General features: G+C 38.1%; 1 protein-coding gene across 14 annotated transcripts in view; it reads left to right on the top strand.

The window, feature by feature from the left end:
- The window catches only part of SOX5 (SRY-box transcription factor 5), a 613,556-nt gene that overhangs the window by 382,679 nt on the left and 210,934 nt on the right, over nt 1-19,943 (top strand). For 13 of the 14 annotated variants that reach the window (XM_039570312.1, XM_039570314.1, XM_039570311.1 and 10 more), the window contains one exon: nt 11,980-12,190. In XM_039570312.1, the coding sequence (XP_039426246.1) occupies nt 11,980-12,190 (211 nt within the window). Of the gene's footprint in view, nt 1-8,167; nt 8,378-11,979; nt 12,191-19,943 lie in introns of those variants that run through there. The other variant, XM_019288763.3, reaches the window with a different exon arrangement.

Below are 19,943 nucleotides of genomic sequence, written 5' to 3'. Positions count from 1 at the left end.
TACTGTAAGTGTAGACACTCGTAGACCAGAATAGAAGGGAAGAGGAAAATAAGAAAACCCTTCAAAATTTACTGTAATTTCTTTTAATGTGTATGAATACATATATATATTTGTGTATATATGTGTGTGTGTGTTTATAGATAGATAAATGGATAAAAACTGTGACTCACACAACCAAATACCCTGTCTTTGTGTTCACCCCCTGTCTGTGCTCAAGGTCTCTATGTGCTCAATAGGAGCTTTTTAATTATTTTTCCCTGTTTGATGTTGCTGAGTATAATGAATGCATTGCAGAGAACTTTTTGTTAGAAACCTTCAGTACATCAGCTTAGTTCTGGTAGGCACAGTGATACCTGGTTGGATCACATTGTGAGACCCAATTTTAGTAAATTTAAGAGAAAAAAGAGAGAAATTTTGTAAAACCATGCTCTGTTAGTCAAGCAGTGCTTCCTCACCATAAAGCAGCCTTACATTCTTTCCAGTCAAAGTGGAGAAAATTGTGCCTTTCTTATTTGGGTTGGGCAATTCTGTGGGTTTTTCAGCATCACTTCATGATGACTGAAAACTACAGGGAATACTCAGAAATCAGTGATTCAAGGAGGACCTTGGAGAAGAAAGGCTATTTCCAGCAAAAGTTATTCATTCTCTGCTGATGGTGGATAGTTGGCTGTGACTGTAGAATAATTGATGTTCCTTGGGGTTTTTTTGGTTTGTTTGTGAACATGACATACAACAATGCACAAAACTAATTGTTAAGGAGAATACATTATGCATTTAGTCATCTACAGGAATCTGATTTCTTTAATGAAATGGTATAAGAGAATGAGAATGAACTGCTTTAAAGCTAATAAAGATCATTTGTATTACTCAGAATAATTTAGGTAAGTGATGAGAAAGGAGAGGGAAATTAGCATTTCTGTACAGTTTGCTTACTGTGTAATTCTTAATCAGGAATGTCACAACATCCCTTGATATCATCTTATCACAAAGGTCTCTTCATAGTAGGCAATGTGTGCTGCTGACTGCAATTTACAGAAACAGAAGAAAGAATAACTCATCTGCAGAGCTAGAACAACTGTGAATTTGTCATAAATTAGAATTTATTAGGGTTTTTTTGCATCACTCAACCACAGTCTAAATGGTGAGGTCTGTGTACATTTTAAATCTTGTTTGAGCTCTGCTTGGGTGAGCTTTAGAATGGGACTTAAATGATAAAATGACATCATGCTGCTCTCTGGAGTAGAACATAATGTTACCATTTGAGGTGTAGTAAGACCCAGAAGAGTGAACAGAGAATTGGTTCTTGTTAACCCTTGGATGCTGAATGTGCTCTGCCATTCCTGTGCTTTGGAACCTGGCAAGTCAGCTCATGCCATTTCCTGACTTGCTCTATGTACAATACCACAAAGGTATTTTGTGGGGATTAACTAAACAAATTCTGAGTATCTCTAACCCATATTATGTTTATATATCAATGTTATATTGATTGACTTTCATCATATTAATTTTTACTAATTATCCTGATATATTTGGCATTCTCTGATCAAATACCATCCTTTGAAGTGCACAAGATCCAAATAAGTTCGATTCCTACTCTGTAAACATGTTCTGTGGAACTGTCTTTCTGTGAAAGGATTTATTCTCTGTTTATAAGCACAGAATATATATATTCCTTTTCTTCTTATATCCTGTGGAATCTTTCCTCCAAAGGTGAGGAAACTACTTTGGTTTACACCAGCATTCCAAATTCCCTATCACTAAAATTGTGTAACAGTTGTAGATAGGAAGAAAATCAAGTTATAAAAGAGCAGAACAGGTTTGAATTTGGGAGGGAAAACAAGTCTGTTAATAACTGTTAAATAAGATTAAACCAGTTACTGCTTGGAAAAATCCTGTGAATTACTGTTTATGTAGTCATTACTTAAGAAGTGTAAGAGAGTTAGTAGTAGACAAAGCAATTGAAGTCTGTGAAAAGCAGGTAGAATAGAGAATTTAGATAAAAGCATTAAATTCCTATTCTTATGCCATCTTAAACTCCAGTGGAGACAGTGAAGCTATTTCTCAAGTAGCATTCCGTTTTAATAAAGTTATGTTTTCTGGCCATTCTTGAAAGTGAAAACTTCCAGAAGATTGCTTTCAGAAGAAAGAAATAGTGTGATGCTAATCTCTATGGAGGCAAAGACTATTTTGATGGTTATCACCCTGTAAGTCCAGTTGTAGTCTTTTGAAAAGGAAGAGAACAAATACAAGGTAAAAGTAGATAAATAGATGTGAATTGAGAAGGCTCATGAAAAATACACAATGTGTATCAAGCAGAACACAATTATTTAAAAAGTGTAGTGGATTTAGCCACATACCTACCCTTCACAGAATCACAGAATGTCTTGGTTTGGAAGGGACTTTAAAGACCATTGTGTCCCAAGCTGCTGCCATGGGTAGGGACGGGACTGCTTCCACTAGACCAGGTTGCTCCAAGCCCCATGCATCCTGGCTGTGAACACTTCCACAACCTATCCTGGGTAACCTGTGCCAGTGCCTCGCTACCATCACAGTAAAGAATTTCTTCTGTGTATCTAAGCTAAATTTCCCCTCTGGCGGTTTGAAGCCATTAGTCCTCCTCCTGTCACTACAGTTCCTGATGAAGAGCCCCTTCAGATACTGAAGGTGCTTTTGAGGTCTCCACAAAACCTTCTCTCTCTGGCCGAAATACCCCCAACTCTCTCAGCCTGTCTCCATAGGGGATGTGTTCTAGTGCCCTTACCTACTTCATTACCTTCCTTTAGTAGGGTGTGTGTAAGATTCCTTCTAATGCATGAGTGGACTAAGGTCTTCAAAAGTATAAAGAGCAAATGATTCTCAAGAAATTGATTATTGCAAGTTGTGTGGATTTCAGTCCAGAAGTTTGCATGCATTGAGCTGTGCTTCCTTCATACAGTCTTTCATGCATCTCATGCGAATGTTCCAGGTAAAGTAGCTATCAAAAAGGAAAACAAGTAATGCATTAAGGTTCCAAATTGATACAGCTGGAGCAAGTAATCCAAAATACAGCAAAAACCTAGATCATGAATGAGAGAAAGGCACTTGGAAAACAGTAATGCTGAAAAATGCTTGGGTGTGTTCAAACAAATGAGATATGATCTTGTAGCAAGGCAACAAAAAAGGCAGTAACAAGGTAATTATGATTTTCATAACTCTCTGTTAAGATTGTATGGGAAATAATGTGTTCAGTTCTGGCCATGTTAGAAAAAGAAGCAAACTGGAGGGATTTCAGGTGCAAGCAACAAATTACTAAAGAGCTGTAGGAGCTAACTTGTGAGGGAAGACTGAGAGAGTAAAGCCTAAATATGGTCAGTAATAACAAAGTAAATATATGCTAACTGTTCAAAACAGACAGAGGTGGTACAAGCTCTAACAGGGATGAAGAACCAAGCATCCAGTGCACTGGAAGAAGCAGCTGTACAAGAAGAGTTGGGGTTTGAACAGAAGTAAACATGAGGCAGCGTTTCAGAGCAATGAAAATCTGTAGAATATTCATAGGGAGATTGTGAAACCTCACTGTCTCTCTGAGACATTTTGCTAGCCAAATTCAAACATCTCAGGCCCTACCAAAAGTGGGGTTACAAACCTGCTTTTGGTATTTGCAGTATCACCCTGCCTTAGTATGAACATGAGCACAAGCCTTTGTGGGTGCAGGGTGTTCTCTTTTCTTTTGTTCCCCAGTTTAGAGGGTTGCTCTTTCCAGGCAAGATATCCTCCAAATGACCTTCAGCACAGAGAAGGCAGTTTTAATTATTCCTACGTGGCTTTTCTTTACTTCTTCTCAGCCACCCAGCCAAAGGAATGAATTGAAATAATCTGTCTGGTACAAGTTTTTGTAGGCTACCAGAGAACAGATGAAGTAATCTGACATCCCTTTCCATCTGAAAACGCAGTGAATTGAAGTATGAAAGCTGGGAACAGTCCAGGAGCCACTGCTGGCCTATGGCATTCCTTTTATCCTATCACTGAGTTCTGTTCAGATACCCCTCTCCCCTCCTTTCAAGGAATTAGCACAGACAATGGGTTTGTTTCATAGTAACAAAGCTGGTGATCAAACTGGCTTTGACACTCAACATAGGTTTTATTACACTCACAAGCCAGAGTTGTTGTATCTGGTTAGTAAGCTTGTATTTTTACAAAGATAATCGTTTTATACTGCATGATTTCCAAACTATTAGAAGGATTTAATGTATGCTGAAGCCTCTACCAAGCTGTTTTGATAAGCAGTCTTATTTTTTGTTTAGCAAGGTCTTACGGGTGATCTTTAGTCCCTCAGGGAAGAGCTCATAAAAGTCTTAAAAGTGCTTTTGCAGAGCTTTATTTATTATTTTTAAGCATGAAGATTACTAGCACAAAGATAACAAGGCTCTTATAGTACAACATGTTCTTTGTTTTTGCAGGTTATAGCTAACATATTAGGAGTTCTCAGAATGCCAGTTTTGTTTGTTAAGTGTTTTGAGAGCAAATAGATGTAATCCTATATTGCGTTGTTTTCTTAAAATGAGTTTAGCTGGAGAAAGCAGCAGTAGGAGAGATCTGGTCTGTGTATGGGTGTCAGGAATCATGTCACCACATTTACCCATTACAAAGTAGTTGTTACAATTTTACTGTATTTAGTATCTAAAGATTTGCAAATTACTTTATATATGGGGGAACACTTCATTGCAAGAAATGGGACAAAGAGGTGGGCTAAAAATAAAACCTAAATATAGACCACAGAAGAAAATAATTTAAAAAACCCCACGCTTGACATTCAATATAAAAAAGTTCTAAAATTTCACTCACAACATTTTCTCATATATTTTTACTACAAACAGATCCACAATTTGCATATAATTCTTTGATTTTTAATAAATCAAGTAAAAATGATGGGATAAGCAGTAAGAAATACTGAACTTGTGCTGTATGTTTGGGGATGGGCTGGAATGCAGAACAGCCAGAGGAGAAATGTTTGTCTTAAAGCATCGGTTATCAGATTGTGCTCTGTGCTAGAGATAGTCTGATAATGGTCTGGTGAAGAGGCACGGAGAGTCACCCAGTCACACTGTGCTGGTTCCACCTCTTTATTTTCAGGCACCTGTAATGAAGTCAGTGAGAATTAAATGAATGTATCTGTTATTGTGCATTTTCAGAAATCCCACTGGGCACCTCCTTCTATCTGTAGATACTTAAATCCATGAAAAATCTGTTCCTATGCTCTCTAAATCTCAAAGGATAAAGTTAGAAATCAGTGCAAAATGGATTTTGAGTTATTCCTTTTGTGTGAATGCAACCAAACAGTTTCTTGCAACTCATCTCTAAACCTTGGAAATGTTTGAAATTGTCTCTTGATCATGCAGTTTTGGCAGCAGTTTGAGTATCGTGGTATTTGGAAAAAATCAAGGTACATTTCAGTGTTCCTGTCAGATATTGTGGGGTGGCACTTGATATATGAGAGAATTCCCAATTTCCGGTTTCAAGTGATTGGGCTGTAGTGCCCCATGGGGTAATGTAAGAGTAATATAAGGGCTCAGTATTTATTGCATCAATAAAAATGAAAACACAACTGCTATGAGGCTTTTGGCCAATAATCTCTAGGCTTTTTATATCAATTATCTAAAATGCCCCAAGCTGCAGGAAATATTTATTACTGTCTCAGTTTACATATGGAGGAAAAAGGTAGAGGAAAGGGAAGTGTCTGATGTAGCAGAGTTCCTGTAGCAGATGGTTGTCTTTTTGAGCTTTGAACCATTTTCAGCCAGGTTCATGGATATCAAGCACTGGAAGTACCTGTTAGTCTTCCCACTGAAATCTCTGCCAATGTATCTCTGCTTCATCAAAAAGAGGTTATTAATTAGATACAGCACTTGATGTCAAATAAATAAAACCTGAAGGACAAGAGCTAGTAGTAATTGCTAAAAATAAATAAAATTCCATTACCAAGCGAAATTTTAACGTTTTAGAGGGAGAACAAGATGTTGTCAGGATTCTGTAAGTCTAATAATTGGTAGTACCTCCAAGATATGGGTCATGGAGTTCCAAATACATTGTGTCAGTAAAGCCAAATCAGTATTTGATTTGAATGTATTTCTCTTGATGGTAGCATGGTCACAGTAAAAAGAAAAAAAATGTGCCTCTCTATTCACTGTGTTTAGTTCACCTAATTCAGGTAAAATTCTTAGCTCTCTGCCACAATGGCCCCTTCAGCTGACTCTTCTGATCCATTCACTAACTTATTCACTCTCATTTCATTTCCTTGTAATCATTAAAACCAGTCCTAGGAAAATAAAGAATCGGTATAAGGATAGTGGTTGGTTTGCATAGATCTAATTGCAGACCCATAGCCTTTGGATGTACATCTTTCCAGGTTTATTTTTATGATGCCCTTCCCCACACATATCCCTCTTTGGGTTATGTGTCAGTTCTTACTTCCTAATGATGTATTTATCCTCTTCCACCTGCTTTTCCCTTCTATGACCTTCTATACAGTCTCCTGTTGGCTTACTGTATCCTCCACTGTTTCCTTTTAAATCTCCTTGGGATCATTCTTTGCCACCACTGATGAGCAACTTTACTACGTGGAGACTTACAGATAAAAGACCTATTTAAATATAAGATAGATGGAAGGAAATTGTAACGTGAGAAACACAGTGTTCACTGGGAAGCCTTATGTGTTTGATCTTCCTGAAGGTGCCAGGTTGACAGCCACCTTAAACCAGTCAGGTTTGTGGCAATACATTCTCTGCAGCCCCTGTGACACAGAATGTAGAAGGAGAGAGTTTTCCAAATCACTTAAGTGGTTTGAAAATATGATTCCCATTGAATGGTGATGGCACTTAGGCTCCTGAAGTAAGTTAATGACATTAATTAAGGCAAGGATTGTAAATGGAAGGTTAAGAAAAAATTAAAGATCATTCTTGCTTTGTGAGTATTTTGTGTCTGTTTTGTTTCTTTTAAACCTTAACAAGTACTGGAAATGTCAAGTTGAGTTTTCTCATAATTGCTGGTGGGCCTCCTGTGGGCAATGGAAGTGTTTCTACAGCTTCCAGATTCTCACTTGAAGTAGCTTTGCTGTTGAATCTTACACATAGATACTCATTTCCTAAAATATTGTTAGGGAAAATAAATTTTAAAAAATAGGAAACAGTACTAAATTGCTGGAGAATCATTTGTCTTCAGAAGTGTGAAGTATTCTGTTTTCTGATTATCTCTTATGTCATACTGTTACCAGCCTCCTGGTCACTATGGAGACTATAAAATAGATGGGCCTACATGTCTAATGTAGAAAACAGAGAAAAAAACCCTGCCTTTGGTCTTCCTTACACATTCTAAAAGAGTGAACTATGGGCAAAATTCCAGCTTTGAAAAAAAGAACCTTTTTGGTTGCTTTTAGGATCGCAGGCTTCTTAAAATCAGACAATATCTATGCTTGTTTTAAAGACACAGGTATTTTATTCCAGGTGTTTTTGGCTGCAAAACCAGCAGCTTGATTCTCATTATATCTTTCTTTTTTTTTTTCCCTGCAGATGCAGACTTCATGCATACCATATGGTGGTAATTAACAGTTTCAGACTTAGTTCTCAGTTTTCTTCTGCTTCGATTCTTGGTTGGTTTGGGACAAAATTTTAATGTCACAGAAGCAGAGTTTTCTGTCTGAGTTTAATTGCAGACAGGAGTAATGTGCATCTCTAGATGAGGAAGGAGTAGATGAGATCTATTTAGAGCACTAAGAGATATTTTGGAAATCTCACCAAGTACAACCTGTTTCTTTTCATTAAGCCTTTAAATGTTTCTCTGAAGAACTGAAATAGGCCTCCCTTGGACCCTGGAAACAGAGAGAGACAATTTGAAAGATACAGCTGGAATGAAGAGTTTCTTTTAACAGCACAATGTTTGCACTTTTTATGAGAGCAAGGGTAACATTGTGTAATCTTTAAAAAATATATTGCTCAGTGAGGACAAGTCCATTGTCCAGTGACGTGACTTTTCCTGTCAATCACAAAGGTGACAAGGGGGCTAGATTAAGTAAAGCTTGCCCAAGATTAACAAAGGAAGATTATTGACCTCATCCTGAAAGGGCAGAAGCCTGTTTTATCATTAAACCTTGGAAGAGGTATTTCCTCCATAGGTGGAAAGCTGTTTGGCAATATCAAGGCAACTTTCTTGTAAATGAACAAGTCTTCCTGTGGATTCTAGCTTGGAACAGAAGCAGAAGACACATAATGTGCACCGGTCCCATTTTTTGTTGCTGTTGCTGGGGGGGAAAGAAGGGCCTAGTGTTTGCTTCAGCAAGATCTGTGTAGGTCCTTGTCTGCCTTTCTGAAGTGGGAAAAGCAAGAATCAGCAGCATCAGGTGTTGGTGAGTACGATCCCAGCTCAGAGTTGGAGGGAATGTTGGGCCAGCACACATTAGCAGAGCAATTCACAATGCAAATGAACAATAGAGCCCCATCCACCAAGCAGCTGCTGACTGCATAAAAGTGTTACCAGGATTAACAGTGCTGGAGGCTGGAATGTAATCAAACTTGAACAGGTGAAATGGTTACGCAGCTGAGAGAGACTGTTCTCTAGGAAAAGAGTGTTTGTCCACTGTTTGGTGGCTGAGAGATGGGTCTTGTGTGTGGCTTGATGGACTTAATTTTAAAACGTCAGTAGTAGATATTGATGTTCCTTAATACCACATTACAGTGTTGTTGCTTTTCTCTCAGTTAAACTGAAGAAAGTCATGTCAATTTGTCCTTTTAAAAAAAGAACCTGCTAAATCTCATTTGTTGGGAGGGAAGTTCTTCTCAGGGGATTAATTTTAGACTGTTGCTGACATATCTTCTTGCCATTAAGGATTTCTCTGAGTGTTTTCAGGGGGATAGTTAAACTCTTGTATGCCGTATCAGAGGATTTTCTTTACTAGAAGTTTCTTAGCTTTATGCAACCATTGACACAAGCAGGTTTAATGTGGTGGAAGTATCCTTTCCTTTTACATGCTACAAGTGAAAATCCAGACCCACTGGGAGCTTTTTCACTTCTCCCAGTAATGGCATAAGAAAGAATAAAGTAAAAGAGAGGGACATGGACTGAAAGCCAAGATAACTGTTGCATGTTTCGCGTTGTTTTTGTGAATGACAGAATAAAAAGATCCTGGGCTTGTGAGAAAGCAGATTCTGGAGCTAGTATGCTGGAGGATGCATGTTGAAGTGTCATCAGCAGCAGAAGCTGGGGTGTGCTCTCATCCACCAGTACAGAAAGGAGAGGATTCCTCTTGGATTGCAAATCACGCAATGGATGTGTGATTGCTACAGATCTTTCTGAATGAATAATTCACTGGGGTACTGTAATTTAGCCCACTGAGATGTGATTGCAGCTGTTCCCCTACTGTATATGTGTTTTGATTGAGTGTCTTAAATCCCAGAAGTGTATAAATAGCCATGTATGTGATATGCAAACACTGCATACATGCACACCTAACCAGAGTGGTCTAAGGAAACTTCTTTTACAGCGATGGTTTCTTGATTGTATATTTTAGTATATAATTTGCCATTTTAAAAAACACTTCCCTTTCCTTTTTTATTCAGCTATGAAGTCTTCCTAACTGTGGTATTATAAATGCTTTTAGCCAACATTGTAGTAGGAGGATATCTCTGTTATTACTTTACATAATCATTCAATCTTGGGTTCTTATGCTTCTTCTCTTATAACAAGCTGGTTTTATACTCAGAATATATTTGTACATAAAAAACCCCACTTGCATGTACCCCAAATGTACATGAAAACAGCAGGGGTGATACCTGAGGTTTAGGCAACTTTCACAAGTACTTTATGTCTGTGATCAATATGTGACACACAGAAACAGGAGTGAAAGTCTTTGGGACCTGCTTTGGATTAAAACAAGAAACTAGTTCCTGGTAAAATGAAGAAACACGCTGTTCTGTATGTAACTGATGGCATAGGTAGATTTAAGAACTGTAAGTAAGGATGATATTTGGCTTATCTGTTTCAAAGTGTGAATAAGAAAGCAGCTTTCAAGATATTTCCTCTTTTAGCCTTGTGTGTAGGAAAAAAATTGCCACTTGGTGATAATGGTATAGAGTTTTAGATAAAATCTGAACTGATGCTGAAGTTAACCATTTTGCTTGTTTAGATTGGTGTTAAAAAATCAGTTTATTCAAGTCTTTATATGGGAAAAAAATTGCATTTGGGTTCAGCTAAGTTTGGTAGTCCGGTGTTAGCAACTAGGAATTTTCCAACTGCAGAACAGAAATGGAGGGAGTTGCAAGAAAAAGAAAAGGAGCATTTCTGTTCATTGGAGTCGGAAAATTTTTTAGGGCTTGGTCAAAAGCTCATTGACGTCAGTAGAAAGTCTGTCATTAACATCACCGGGTTTGGTTTTTGGGGCATATGATGGCCCAGATTGTAATCTCAGTTAAATCCGATTCTGTTAGGGAATTTATTCACTAGTATAACACATTCAAGCTGCTCAAAACTGTTTGCATTAAAAGTTTTCTTAACCATAGGTAGTCTTTTTGCCACAACAAAGTAGCCTGTAGAAACAAATATATTTCCTTTATTGCATGTCTTCCATGTAGCTTTAGTCAAATTTTATTGAAATAATTTTTAGCAATTTATGTTCTATTTATAAAGTATATCTTTTTTTCTGAAGTACTGTGGTTTATTAGAGCAGAGACATCAAAATTACTCAAAAAAAAAGAAAATTATAACACAAATAATTAAAAACAATGTGTGTGCATATTTATAGATATATGTATCACGGTCATACCCTCTGAAATGAAATGAAAGAATGAAAACAATGTAAAAATTAAGACTTTTTTAACCAAGTCTGTAACTCACATCACAAGATGATCCAGTGGCTTTTTAAAGAAATAATATTCATTAAACAGCTGAAGTACAAAAATGTAAGGTAATAGGACAGTGAAAAAAAATCCTGGAAAATCACATCAAAATAAAAACTATGCATGTTTACAGCATTATATTTTATGCAGTGTATTACTCTGCAGCAAGCTTTGTTTGGAGACATTGACCTAAGTTTTTCAGGTACAGATGGCATATATTAGCAGAGGAAAAAATGGGTTTGGGAGATGTGTACAGACGGGTAGAGTATAACAAACATGAAAGGAGAAGGAATTTGTGCAGAGAACGTTGCTTTATGTTGGAGGAGATGTGGAGGAGAAGGCTCTCACATTAATGAAGGCAAGTCTGAAGATGCTGGAACCAGTTTTGCTTTCCGTTAAAATTAATGAGTAGACCTCTGTGGACTCTCACGTGAGGAGGGTTGTGTGCGTGTTCCAGGAAGTCACGGAGCTTTGCCATTGTGCTGCCAGGGAAAGTCATTAGGACCACCTTTGTGAAAAATACTATTTCTACAAGAAGTGAAGGTTTAAGACAGAAGAGAATAGAATTAGAAAACAGAAAGCAATTGCTTCATCCTTTATAGATGGGAGAAATGCTTGAACTGTGAGTAAAAATATGTCATATGGTGAAGGACATTTAATGTTTGGTTACTATTTTATTTCTTACAACAACTAGCCAATGAAGGCATTAAGCACTTTATAAAGTCAGGAAATTAATGGTCCTTGTAAAAATTGAAGGTTTTTTTAGAAACAGAGCTGTAAAAGAACAAACAATTAAAGGTAATCAATACCATTGTTATTAGGAAACCTATGAGAACAACACTTCTTCTCAATTAGGGAAAAACTGTATTTTATGTTTCTCTCTTGCAAGCTGATCTTTGTTCCTTCCAGCCTGTAATCTTGGTTTATGCTTTATGGATAGGCTTTGTTCTGGGTGCTTTTGAAGCATTGCATGCCTTTTTTAAAGGTTTCAAGAGAAGAACAAATAGCAATGAACTCAAAGAACAAAGGATTGTTCTTTCTTTCTTTCCGTCTTTTTTTTTTCCCCCTTCTTTAAGAAAAGAAAGAAATGTTTCATCTTGTTTTTCTCCCCTTTCAGGAAGTTGATGGCAATAAAGTGATGTCTTCATTTGCCCCGCACAACTCATCTACCTCACCCTTGAAGGCAGAAGAAGGTGGGCGTCAGAGTGGAGAGTCCTTGTCCAGCACAGCCCTGGGAACCCCAGAGAGGCGCAAGGGGAGCCTCGCGGATGTCGTGGACACCCTGAAGCAAAGGAAAATGGAAGAGCTCATCAAAAACGAGCCAGAAGGTAAGGCCTGGGAAACTGGCCAAAATTTTCTGTGTTCTTTTCTTTTCTGCAGATCCTTTGGATACATATACTTTTTAGTCTTGCCATTTTCTGCTCTGTTCGCTTTTCCTGGTTAGCAGAATTTAAGATGTTACCGTTCTTGTCTACATTAGAGGTAGATTTTGTCAGTGTCCCATCATAGCTAACATTTTTAGCTTTTCCCAAAAAAGAGAGTCTAGAGGTCTTTTTGTTACAGTTGCAATCTCCTCAGTACGCCTGCATTGAGCTACTTTTAATCACCTGGGGGCTTTTACACCGCTACTCCCCTCTCCCCATTCCTAGAGCTGAAAGAAATATTATCATCAATATCAATGTTTTTGTGACATGATCTAGTGTTCACATCATTATTTGAAAGGTAAGAAGTTAAATTGGGAATTCATGAAAGCTTTTGTGTGGGACACATTATCCTCTGTTTATCTGTAGTGCAGGTGCTGTACAGACGGAGAGAATGCGTGTGTTCCCTGCATCATGTGTGGCCAGCAAGTTTCAGCTTTGGCTTATAGGATTCATTTCTGGAGGACTGGTGTCTTTTTGAGACCCTCTCTCCCGTTGGTGGTGATAGCACTTGTGCTCTGTGGGCTGAGACTAAGATGAAAGATGAAGATTTTTAGTTTTTGCCTGTTTGGGGCAGAGTCAAAGTCCTGACTGGAAGATGAAGTTCTCATCATGTTCTCCATAGATATCCACATGCCTACTTACAGCTGCCTTTTCAGGGCACTGCGAGCCGATTGTATGAACATACTGAGCCTTGTTTCCTAGTGCACAGTAATGAGACACTATTTTCATTTACACTCACCTATCCTGTTGTGCAAATCTATTTCAGATGCTTTAAAGCAGGGCTCTGAGGGCCAATCTCAGTGCTGAAGCATGAAGTGACAGCACCTACAAGAAAATCTTAGGACAACCTTGCATACTAGAATGAAAGTATGGATACAAACACGCTGGCACATACACAAGCATGACAGGATTGTAAATTAGGCTTTTCTTGACTGGAGTATGCAGTAAGGATCTGCTGGGAAACAAATTACTTGTCTAAGCATTTTTTTAATATTACTTACAGGATTTCTTTTGCTTTTAGGTTGACATAATGGTCAGTGCCATAACATACATGGTGCCTTTGGATGGAAAAGATCGGGGGGGAATGGGTGGGAAGGAGACCAGGCTTTTATCTGAGAGAGGAAAGAACAGCGAGTTCTGGGCAATGTATAAATACTCTGTTGAGTATGAGGTTGTACAAGCTGCACAAACTCCATTAAGGAAAGGCCACAGATAGACATGAGAATGGTTACAGAGCTTGTGCATTATCTCAGCTCTCCTAAAATGAAAATATACAGTACAAACAAAAGATCTACAGCTTTGTGAAGAGATTGGGAGAGAGAGGAGGGGGAGCAACTGAATGTTGGGCTTTGCAAATGCATGCAACAAAAAATCTTTTCTTCCCTCTAGCCATTGTTCTATTGTCTTTCAAAGGCCATTAAATTGAACAGCAGGTTGTGATGAAAATTTCATTAAGACCTAGTTAAATCATTATGAGGGTGCCATATTCATGTCTCTGCTTACTCCCCATCCAGGAAAAAATGAATAGGAAAGAGTTGAGCTTTTTTTCCCTTTCTCCTTAAAAGCGAACTAACAAAAGTTCAGAAGTTAGAAGAGAATGGGAAATGGGACATGAAACAAAAGGAGGCCAGAGAGGTGAGCTGGCTAGGAAGAAAATTAGACTTGCATAAGAGCACTGAAAGGTAGTGAGGGACAAATACATCATTTTGACATGCCTCCCTCCCCCTTCCCTTCAGCCAACATGGTTGTTTTTAGAGTGGCTAATTAAAAAATATATATTTCTGGGTGCAGATGGCAAGACTGTTCTTAAAGGTCCTCGACAAATGCAAGTCTTTTTCCCTAAATGAGTTATATACTGATGCAATACAGTGTCTTCTCTGCTTGAACTCCAGCAGAAAATTATTGTCATGTCTTCTTCATGTAGTGCTAAAGTAAAATTGTCAGTCATCACTGGTTGCTAGCCAGGTAATTAGCATATTAATGAATTTCCCTGTGAATAAGATGTTACAAGTGGGAATCTTTGATAGTACATGTAGGTAAAAATGCAGCAATTTGTGATAAATGCATATTTCAGTAATGATTTTTAGTCTTGCTAGTTTGTAAACCTTTGTGAGATGGAGATCAAGAATCTTGGTTAAGCTTTGCTGCATTATGTCAACAAGAATAATATAATACTTTATTTCCCTTTGGGAAGAAAGGGAAACATTTGCACCAGTAGTTGAGGTTTAATTAAATCAATTTCCTGTGAATCTTCCAAAGACCAGATATGAGCCAGATTCCCATTTCTCTATGTACTCAAAAGTTTATATATTATTTAACTTGTACAATGGGCTGTGTTTGCTCTCTTTTTATTGTTTGAAATAGTCTTCTGAATTACTGTGGGAAACGTGCTTTTGAAGCATTCTCTCAAATGGCCTGTTTCTTCAAAATCAGAAAAAAGAGAAGGGCTGGATAGACAGCTTTAGGTCTCAATTTAAACCTCCTATCAGGCAGGGACAGGGCTTCTCTTTTCTGAAATGGGCTTTAAGGACAAGTGAGATATTCCAAAATATTGATAACAGGTTTGACTGTTTCTAAGAAAATTTATAGATACAAGGTAAGCGGTATTCTTAAATTATGTTTGTTAGAAAATAAAAGTAAAATTTAGTAAATTTTGTCAGTAAAGGACAAGAATTTTTACATTTTAAACATACGGCTCAGAGTGCAGCAATGCACACATGTACATATGCACATATGTAAACACATCCCTGTACTCACACATGAGCTGATAAGGGAAGCATCACTCTTCATATAAATGGTTTTCATGTAGATTTGTTGTATATATGCCCTTGGTGAATGTGCCCTGTAGGAATCCATGCTACCTAATTTTCCAAAAGCTCATCACTTCCTTTTCCTCCTTAGATATGGGGGGGGGGGGAAGGTTGTTTTTATAGGGATTTATACTTAGCTCTAAAGCTCCACGATTTACCCCCCTTCCCCCCCCCCCCCCCCAATTTTGCCATTTTCCTGTTGCTGGATGAAAGTATGTGATTGACAATGAGTCATGCTGACACAGAGATGTAAGTGTTTCAGTGAATCTAAAACTTGTGGAATTTTACTCATTACTAATACAGTGCTCATTTTTCTTCTCTCAAATTCTGTGGAAAATCCTTATATGCAGCTTTAGTATTAGGCCCCCAAAGGCATAAACCTATTACTGAAGTCACACAATGTTATTTTACATGAAACATTCTGTCCTTTCTAACTTGAGCTTCAGAAGAGGAGTCAGTCCCTTTTTATTCCTGGTATACAATAATGAAGATAATGGAGTGGGTTTGGAGAAGCCTTATACACTGTGGCAGACCTCAAGCCCTTGCCCCGAGGGTCGTCTGCCGACCATGGGATTCCTTTTGCAGCTAAAATCATTAGGAGAATGAGATACAGGCATGTTTTTCTTCTGTTTTCTTCAGGCATCAGAGGATGGCAGAGACTCTCTGTCTGTCTGTTCTCCTCATTTGTAGAAATGAAATGGAAATCTCTTTGAAGTCACTGAGCTTGACACAAGTTTGTGAAAGAAAAGACCAAAGCAACCACTTAGCTTTTCCTTGCACTATTAATGGGATTGGATTGCTGTATTTTAATTTATGGCCTGTGCTTGTGGAAAATTAAATCTCTGAAATCTCTGTAGCCTTTCCCCTAAATGTATGGCTTGGCTTCTGGAAAAGAAAGAGGCAAACAAGTAAATTCCTTCTTATTTTTAGAGTAAGCTGGAGTACTCTTTGATTCTTTACATCTCCTAATTTTCATTAAGAATCAATCTTCTTTTTCCATTTTGGCAGTATATATTTGTAACAGGTTATGTATCTGTTCGTCTTTAAAACCTTATCAGTGGGTCTTCTGAGGCCAGATCCATGTTGTTGTATGGAATTAGTAGGAGTTCTGTATAAAGAAGGATCATATGAACAGCTATCTGACAACAGAGACTGAACACATGAGCTTGTGCGGGTACAGGCATTCATCTGCATGGCTCATTCTTCCTTGGTAAGGACCTCTGAAACTCAGTTCAGTTGGGCTGTTTAAACGAGTACTTTGAATTTTCTGTGAAGTCACGTACACAAATATACATACCTACCCACACACATATGTATAAAATATATTATATGTATTTAGACATAAATATATATGAACACACACACACAAATTATTCATTTATTGTGCTTCATATTTTTCCTGCTCCAAAATTTTGATCTTGCAGTCCTTTGGTCATCAGAGGGGGAACAATTAATCTCAGCTGTTTAGTAAGAAGGGAATACACGTGTTTGCAGAGCTTTAACAGGCAATGTGAATACTAGATCTTCATGTATTATAGTAGGCAGCAATACTATAAGTAATTACTTGTCGTGAAAAAAGGAATGAGAAGAGCCTCTTGGGCATGATTTTTGTCTTCTGAACATCCCCCAAAGGCTATTTGTATTTGATGTTTAAGTTTACATCATAAATCACAACACCTGTTAATGTGGTAATTTAAATGACTGTTGTTCAAGCAGTTCTGTAACCTATAAAAGTGAGCCATACTGAATTCAGGCTCTGTAGTTGAAGTATCTCCTAACATTATCAAACTTTTAATCAGCAAATCGTGTAAAAAAAAATCAAGAGGTCTCCCTCTTTTTAAGCCACAAATTCCAGCACGGGCCATTCAGGGGCACAAGAAGGGTGGCCTTTGAAATGCAGACTCTTGTTTTTAAATCACATCTGATGAGATGGGAAGAAATAAAGTGCACGGAGTCGGGAAAGGCCTAAGGATACTGTAATTGGTTGAGGTTTAAAATTCTTTTATTTGGTTCTTCACTGCCCCTTTGACAGAGTACATGTTGAAGAGGCTTTGTAATGCTTTTCCACTGAAGGACAAACAAGGGTACTTTGCAGTTGAGTACTTTCAAGTTTTGTTCATACACTCCTGCTGCTGTGGAAGGAAGCTTCAGGTGCCTTGTGGTTCCATGTTCATCTCTGCAGTCTGTCACCAGAAAATGTGTCTTTTCTTGTAGAGCAGGCCAGTATCAAACTTCCACGTGCTTCTTTCAAAGACCCTGCCATATGGAAATATGCTTTCATATACTGCTGATACAAAAAAAAACAATTACAACATTTGAAGGATTAGGTTTGTGAAATAGGCCTATGTGAAGAGAAGGCCCTGTTAAATACTGTAGCTTAAATCTTTATTAACAAGTGCTTTAACTCTAGAACAGAGGTAGCCTAGTTTGAAGCCTTGCCAGCTCTGACTTGCTCAAAGTGAAGTTTATTCATTTGTTGCCTTCAGTGTTTAAGTGTTTTCCTTCCCAACAGTTTAGCCTGATAGTCACGGTTTATTTCAATGGATGTTTTCAAAATTTGCTTAGATTCCCTTCCAACTTTCTCTTCTTACATCCTCAAAGGTTTTTAGCTTTTGGATTTTTCTTCTTCCTTTTGATAAAGGCATCTGAGGTGCTGATACAGCATCTTAAATATAGAAGAAAGCATTATGGTCAAGTGAGATACAGAAAACTTGTGCTTTTGGAGAGAAGATGCAGTCCCTCTCCCCCTCCCCTGTTCAGAATGAAAGTCTTCTCTGATGAATCTCTACAATTAAAATTTCTTTCTAGGTTATGTTCACTCTATAATACTGAACAAGCAGGAGCCAAAGCAAAATGCTTTCTCTTTTCACTTCCCATCTTTAACAACACAACATAAAAGTGGTTCAGTAAGGCAAAAATAATTTTTTGGTCTCCTGTCTGCCCTTTATTCCCCAGGTAGCCAGACTCCTCACCAACTGTGATTCATATCAGTAGGGGTTTTCAAAACTTGCTGTCACTTTTGCCCCCACATCACTTTACTGTGTGTTTCCCCTGTTGTATTCCACCTAGATCAGTTTGCAGTTTTTTGTGTGCTCTTGTTCTTTTAAAATTTTTTTATTATTATTATTTTATTTTTCATTTCCCCCTCCCCTGGAAAAGCCATTAGCTTTCTGACCTTCATTACAGTTCTTGGATAACTGCTGGAGAAACCTCTGCCCCAGACTGTAATACCCAGATGTACATGGAGGAGTGTGCCAGCTCCTTCTGTGTGCTCATGTGCCGCAGCTTTCGGGGATGTCATTTATTCAAGAGTGAAGAGCAAGCCACCTGTTTCTCAGGCCTCTTGTCCCTCATATTAAAGGTTCAAGCCCTTACTGAATAGTAACATCTTAATCTGGGCAACATACACACCATTTAGCTGAAACCTGTTTGTCGAGCTAGCAGGATTTGTGCGATTTTTTTTCCCCTTTCTCTTACCCCTGAGGCACTTGTCACAATCATGCATTTTAAAATTAATCAGACCTCCCAGGCTTGTGTGACTGTGTGGTTTAACATGAAGAAGTGGATATCAAGCATTTGCCCTAATTAAATAGGCCTGCTTGGTTTTGTTCTAGTGGATGCTTGGTCTTTTTTTTAATAAGAGCTGCTTATGGAGGAGGCACGGCCAGCTCTAGAGTTAGTGGAGAGCACACTTCAAAGTTTTCCCCACCACCTGCGCCCGGGATGCTGAGACCTGAAGGGCTCCCTTCGTTCTTTCTTAACAGCACAATTTGTGGGAAGTGAGTGAAGGGGGAAGGGGGAAATACAGCCAAATGAGCGAGAGAGCAATGGGGGAAGGAGAGGTGAGGAGCTGGGACAAGCATGTGGATTGGCTGTTGAAGTTGATTAAGATGACCTGTCATCTTGTCTGATTAGCTTTAGATCTCAGTCTGTGCCATGAGCTATTCACAAGGCTGTCTTGTGTCTTCTGTTTACCAGAAGCAAGGGAAAGCCTCTAGTACAGCAAGGAGCAACATTTGCAGCAACTCCCACTTGCTTGTTTAGCTAATGAAGTAGCCTTGTAAAAACACTCTTAAGTTTGGAGCTGTTGCTTACTTTTATTAGATACATGTCTGTTTAACATTGACATTTTTAAGGTGGTGTGAGGGTTGCCAGCTTTACACATCTGTATACATCTCCTGCGTTGTGCGTAAGCTGTACTGGGAAGATAGAATTCCTTTCAGCATCTTTCCTTCTCATACAGTTTAATTGTATTGTGGTTTCTGCATTGCCTCAGGAGAAAATGTGCTGTATGTGTATGATTCCTATTACGTATGAATTCAAAAAGTGCTCAAAAACCAAATAAAGGAGAGTTGGGGGGAACTCTCTGCCCTAAGCACCCTAAAACCTGTTACACAGTAATTAAGGACTGATAGCATTTAGCAATTCAGCAAGTTAATTTTAGCCAAAAAATAGTAGAAAATTTGGAACAGTCAACATTTTTAGACAAAATGTTTGTTTGGAAATGAAAATGTTTAAGATTATTAATCTGAAAGAGAAATGAAAACATTTCAATTACAATTAAATAAAACACTTTGGGTCAGGTAGAAACAGCTTTTCCCCTGACTTGGTTTGGCAGCTAAAATGAAAAAATGCGAACTAGTCAAACAAAAATGAGTTTCAAAACCTGGTGAGGGTTTTGGGGGTGTTTTTGTGTCTAATGACCTGAGAAGGACAAATGAACAGTTGTTATAAAGACACTTAAATATATCTGAATGTTACACACTGTGGTTTTGAGGGCAATCTGTAGTATTAGTCAGAAAAGCTTTCAAAATTTTATTTCCTCCAAATGTGCAAATTTCTCTGCC

The sequence above is a fragment of the Corvus cornix genome, chromosome 1A, assembly GCF_000738735.6.
Source record: "Corvus cornix cornix isolate S_Up_H32 chromosome 1A, ASM73873v5, whole genome shotgun sequence".
Lineage (NCBI taxonomy): Eukaryota > Metazoa > Chordata > Aves > Passeriformes > Corvidae > Corvus > Corvus cornix.
The sequence above is the reverse complement of the archived record's forward strand: the minus strand, read 5'-3'. Positions and strand labels throughout refer to the sequence as shown.